The sequence below is a fragment of the Apis dorsata genome, unplaced genomic scaffold, assembly GCF_000469605.1.
Source record: "Apis dorsata unplaced genomic scaffold, Apis dorsata 1.3 scaffold_117, whole genome shotgun sequence".
NCBI classification, from domain to species: Eukaryota; Metazoa; Arthropoda; class Insecta; order Hymenoptera; family Apidae; genus Apis; species Apis dorsata.
Genome location: NW_006263411.1, coordinates 29,430 through 35,657, shown reverse-complemented (window position 1 = coordinate 35,657; position 6,228 = coordinate 29,430). Strand labels below are relative to the sequence as shown.

The window sequence follows — 6,228 nt, the reverse complement described above, 5'->3', positions numbered from 1 at the left end:
CTCTGCCTCGTCGATTATGGGCTTTCCATGAAAATGCGATCCGCCTGCCCTCCTCCGCTCGACCTCGTCCCGCCTCGCCACCATCGACAATCTCAAACTCGACGTCATGTACGCGTTGTAATCCTTCAACGTCCTCGCCAGGACCTCGTTCTCCAAATCCAGAATGGGCAGATCCTCCTCCGTCCTCGAGTAGCCCAACATCTTCTCAGCGTCGTACCTAGAGTTGCCGAACTTCGCCTCGTTCGTGTTACCACCCTTCTCCACCGCCTTCTCCTCCTCCTCCTCCTCCTCCTCCTCCTCCTCCTCCTCCTGTTTTCGACCCCAATTTTTCCTCGATGACTTGGGCACAGAGCTGCCCAGGATACGGTTCTCCAAGCTGGCCGGATCCTCCATCTGGGTCCGCGAGATCTCTTTCTCGAGCTGTTTCGAAAATTCTCTCTCCACGGTGTCCTCGTACATGTTGTAACGCGACGTTGTCTGCGCGGATCTCTTCGTAGCCTCGGTGGTTAATTGATCCTGAAGATTGGACGGTGACGTAACATCGGTGCCGCTCGAGCGCGTTTGGTTACCTCTCCAAGTCACGTTCGTGTCGTCCACCACGTGGCCATCGATCTTGCCGAGAAGCAGCGCCGCGGGCGCGTCGTTCATCCTTCTCTTGAACTTGGACGCTCGACGCGCCTCGCCGTTCTTCTCGCCGTTCCTCGCCCTCTTCCTCCCGCGTTTCCGCTCGCGATTCTTCCTCCTCCTGCGACGCTCCGCGCGATACCTCCTCGCCGCGGAATCTTTAGGCTTCTTCGTCTGCCCGTTTCGCTTTCCCCTGATCTCGTTCTCCTGGGTGCCGTCTCGTTGACGATCCACCTCTGTGTTTGCGCTCTTCGAATCTTTGTTCCTGCGACGTTTCTTCCGGGATCTGTCACCGCCGTCGCCCTTTCGACGAGTGATCGATGTCGAGGCTGCTGAAAGGGAGGTAGATTTTTTTGGTTGTTGTTAAAGATTGGGGAAAATCTTGGATGGAGAGGTACGGAATGATTCGTGGTTCGATTGATTTAACGCTTGCTTCGAAGTTTGATCTTGGATTTTTCGATTATTTGCGTTATACGTTTTCTTTTGGCTGGATCTCTTTGAACTGTAGCGATTGTGTATATGTAGAAATTATTTTTCTAATTTTTACAATGTGCTTTTTTCACTGCCTCGAATTCTATTACGATTTGTAAATTCTTCTGATATTATAAACTTCCTCCAATAATATTTTAAAATGTAACAATTATGCATGGACGAGGTCTCCTTGTAATACTGTTAAATGTTTAGTATATAATTTGGTATATGAAATAGACCATCATTGAAAATATCGTCAAATATTAAACAGCACAGTTAAAAGTTTAAATACGAATAAAAGAAAATCTATAATATTCTTAATACTTTGAATCATTGATGCAATAAATTTCAATGTAAACTGTGATATTATAAAAATTATTCACAAATATACATACGATAACTTTGAACACATCCAATGATGCGTTTGTCACGCACTGATTAACACGTGATTTCTTCTTGTTTGAAATAGACATTAATGCCACATGTAAACACTATCGTTTAACATGCAATAAACTGAAGCAATTCTTGTTTGCAATCAAATAATATTTCACATGTTCATCATATATTCATGATATTCACATGATTAAAAAATAAATATTTATTACAATTAATATTCAAATTTGTATTATTTTCAATCTTCTACAATCGAAATTGATTGTTTATTCGTCAAGAATAAAAATTGTAATTTATTAAAAAAAGCTTTTATTATTTATTAGTAAATTGTAACTGCAAATCATACAATGGCACACCCAAAAATAATAAAGCAAAAAGAAATAAAAGACTAACTGTTATTTCTAACTTATCTTCTAGCAAAATAATTTCTTCGTTCTAATCGAAAATAAAAGAAAAAAATAAATCATTTCCTCTTTGAAAAATCAACAAAAAGCAAAGTTAATTTCCTAAAATTTACACGATTGTAACGAGAACTCTTACAATCCGATTCGTAAGGCAAACATTTTTACTCACTGACATTCAGACCCGGCCGAAACGATGAGTTGGAAACACCTCCTGGTGGAACGAGGACCTTGTCCCTATTTCCGTCTGCCCGAGGCGCTGTTTCCACTTCCGTCTCCGACACCTCTGCCGCGTTTCGAGACGAGAGGGAGCTCCCGTTCTCATCGAGCGTCTTTTTACCCTCGAGAGACGCATCCCAGCTAATGGACAACATAACCAACCGTTTTTTCTCTTTCTCTCTCTCTCTCTCTCTTTCTCTCCCTTCCCCCCTTGATCTCGAAGAAAATGAAAAGACTGCGTACTTGGCTAGTCCATCCCCGTTTGACATGCATAATGCCGCGTATCTCTTTCAAGTTTTCAACCTCTTTTAATATTTTCTTCTCGAGGACACTTTCCATCGAGTTTCCTCCGAAAGCAACGCGGGAGCGTTTTGTATCGACGGATCAACCTGAAGGATTCTTAATAATTTTTAAAACATTATCCTTCCTGTCCGGGGAAATCGCGATTTAAACGAAAGGAATTATGCTTTGGATCGAATTGGATTCGCGCTGATATGGAAACTGTGACGTGGAATTTAGTCGAAAGTGAATTTTTTATTAAAAATTACTTTTCTTTGGAATAATTTTTATATTCATTTTAAATAAGATGGTTAAGTAATTTTAAGAAATTTATGTATTTTGTTGATATTTTCCTCGAAAACAAAATTTCATTTTGTAATCATATTCGTATCGTGCGATTATTATTCGAAGTAACTTTTATTCGATTGATGTATATAGTGATTAATATGAATCACGAGTAACCTGGCCATCTTTTATGATCCATCATGTCAGGATTACAATCGCATATTGTATGTATCATATTCTACACGAATGCTCTCCATTAAATCATTAACCATTTGCAGTTGTCTGGAATATCAATTGGTTCAATGTCATAAAATAATTTTTAAAATAATTGTAATATATAAATTGTATTTTCAATAATGTATCCGTATATTTTTCTATGCAAAAATTTTATATTAAACTGATTGATATTATTAAATTATAATACTATTATCAAATTATAATACAAATGCAACTTATATGTTAAAACTAATAAATATTAAATGAAATAGAAACCAATTCGAAATAAGATCAACAAAGGGTTAAAATGAATCTATCTATTTAAAGATCTCGATTAATTTATCGACAAGATCAATACAAAATGAAATTTTATTGTTAAACATTCCAATAATTTTAAACGAAAAGTTAAATTTTGTTTCATCGTGTGGATCTGGTCTACGAATATCATCATTCCACCATTCCTAGGATCTTTTAACTTCGATAATTATAAGCCGTGCTACCGTGTAATTGAGACTAACGTTGACCAGTGTGCACCGTGAAATTAGGATTTCCACGAATGCGGTTCCACTGTGTTACGTATCAATTAGAAAGTTCGAGTGTGTAATACGACCGCCCTTATTTCGTTACTCCGCTGTAATTATCGGTTCTCCCAAGTTCAACCGTTTGATCCTCGATGCCCACTACCAACTCGGCCATTCGATCGAGAAGTTTATTAAATTCGCTCGGTGAACTTGTTGCAGAAAGGAAACAAGAAATGTGAGGTACGTTTCTTCTTATTTCTATTGCTTATTTCTTTTTCCCGTCTCCCTTTTTTTTTTTTATTGATTTATTATGGTATGGGTGAGTTATTATGGTACATGAGGATATTTGAAGGATAGTTTTGCGGAGATTTATTTGAAGAAAATTTAGAAGGGATGAATTGGAGAATTTATTCCCAATTCAGTTTTGATTTTTGTTCATCTAATTTTTTTTTTTTTTTTTGATTTTCTTCCTTTCAATAGTTTTATAACAAAAGAAATATAAGAGTTGGATCCATAATTCGAACTAGAATTTTGTACAATATTTAAAATTATGAAAGAATTAACACTTTATCGAACAGAATGTTAAACTAATTTTTAACAATCGAGAGATTGATATATTCAAAATGAAATTGTGTCAAAAAGTCAAGGATACTGTGAAGAATATCAATATCAATGGTGGTAAATTTCAAACTGATATTTAATTTATTCAATATATTATTTGAACAATTACTATTGATTGGAAATATTATAAATTATTTTGAATGAAAAAAAGAACGTTATATTAATATAATATGTTTGATATCTAATTTTTATGCCACGTGCAGCCTTGATAATATATTCGAAGACAAACTGTCTGATTTATAGTCAAGTAATAATCGAAGGTCACGTAGCTGGTTTTTTAGAATGGAAATTGATTCGTCACTGCATTGTTAAAAATTAATCACATTAATTCACAAACTTTCTCGATAAAAAGATTCTTTAATAAATAACTTCGAATATAATTATAAACCTGAAAATAAACACCACTAGAAAAAAAAAACCTTTAAAAAATAAATATAAAATCTAAAATCTATCCTTTCTAAATTTAACTTCAAAATTGATCGACAGAAATACATTATCCAAACTCGTTCTTTTAAGGTTAATTCAAAACTAGGCTCACTTGAAACAATTGACACTGCTCCACAAACATAACTGTCGACCTTGGTAATTAACGAGCCAATTCGCTCATTAACTCCGTTGTCACAGGACACGCGTTACACATTCCAAAGGGAGATAGAATAGAATAGAATATTTTCAAAATCAATAAAAATCGACGTTCAAATTTACGTACGAATCTCTAAACGAAAAATCCCTATAAAATTTTTTCAAGAAAGTTATAACATTCTGAATCTTTAACAACAAAAAAAAAATATATCAATTTCTTTTCAAAGAAACAATCCTAATTTTGTAGGATAAAATTTCACTATAATAACATCCAAATGATGACTCGACAATCATCAATTAACCACCGATTAACCATTTTTTATATCCTCGAATCGAAAGCTGTTCGATAATCGACACGTTCGACAGCATCAAATATGCACAAAGTACTTACACATACGACTGATCCGCATCGTCAGCCTGCAGTTCATCGCGCAGATCGTCTATTTTCCTCGCGTCATCCCTGTTATCGAATTGTTCTCGCGGATCCGCGTTTTGGCAGCGTCCTATAAAGCAACAAAAATATCGCGTTCAATCCCTGTTGAATACGAGACATCGTGATAAATCCGAACGAGGGATAAAATGAAAAAAAAAAGGAGGAGGAGGAGGGGAGAAGAAGAAAATAAGAGAGAGGAGAAAACGGAGGAAAAGAAACGGAAACGAGAGGCATACGCGATACGACGCCCGTGCTACGAAACAGAGGCGCGAGAGTTTCCATTTCCGGCTGGCGGAAAGTTTCACCTGGACGAGGAGGAAAGTTTTCTCAGATTCCAGAGGCCTTGGAACCTCGCTTTTCCTCCTGCTCGAACTCCGACCGGAAGTCAATAGGGCCCTCGCCACTTTGAAATGCCGGCAAAAGTACTTGCATATGCCTCCCCCTCTCCACGCCCCTCGGCTAGCAAGCTTTTCACAGCGATATTGAACTTTTTATCGCGTCGAACGAGAGGGATGAAAGGTTAAAGCGGAGCCAGGAAACAAAGCGGCGGCTGGCAATAGTCGTTCTGCGTACAGATACCCGTGGAAATCGTCGATCGAGGCGAAGGTTTCGCCGATTACCAAGGGAATTTGCTTACGACGAGGGGGAGCAACCCTCGTTTCGAAAGTTACGAATATAGGTTTGTAAAGGCGACAGCTTTAGAAAGACGGAGCTGGCAGGAATAATGGAAAAAAAATAGGGAAGAAAGATTTTTCGATATAAAGTATCGAGTGATTTTTACGATGGAAAAATATACGATAAATAAATAATTATAGTGAGAGCTTAATTATCCGGAATCTTAATCATTCGGCATTTTCTAATTACCAATACTAATTTTACATCATCCTTCTATAATTGGTAATATAATTAATTATATTAATAATGTTAAAACTTCTATTCCTATATTTATTTATTTTTTTTTTTCTTATTAAATTTCTCTCCATTAATTTTTGAGATTGAATAATTGTTAGATAGTCATTAAACACTATTCTATTAGTTAAACGAATTTTCGAAATGAATTATGAAAGAATAATTTTTAATTAAAGAAAAAAAAAAGAAAAAAATAAAAATATGTTTCTAGTTATTTCCTTCCAGAAAATATATTTTCGTCGCGTATTCTTTGACCTGATTTTAAACTCAAAGA

General features: G+C 36.3%; 1 protein-coding gene across 6 annotated transcripts in view; it reads right to left on the bottom strand.

Moving 5' to 3' along the window:
- LOC102681549 overlaps positions 1 to 6,228 on the bottom strand; it is a 67,893-nt gene that overhangs the window by 33,860 nt on the left and 27,805 nt on the right. For 5 of the 6 annotated variants that reach the window (XR_421275.2, XR_004149979.1, XM_006612578.2 and 2 more), the window contains exons 2-4: positions 5,004 to 5,115; positions 2,062 to 2,249; positions 1 to 956 (exon numbers count right to left, since the gene is read on the bottom strand). Coding sequence is in view for 4 of the 6 variants with exons in the window: in XM_006612578.2 (XP_006612641.1) it covers positions 1 to 956; positions 2,062 to 2,249; positions 5,004 to 5,115 (1,256 nt within the window). In the remaining 2 variants the exon portion in view is untranslated. The remainder of the gene's footprint in view (positions 957 to 2,061; positions 2,250 to 5,003; positions 5,116 to 6,228) is intronic. The other variant, XM_031508994.1, reaches the window with a different exon arrangement.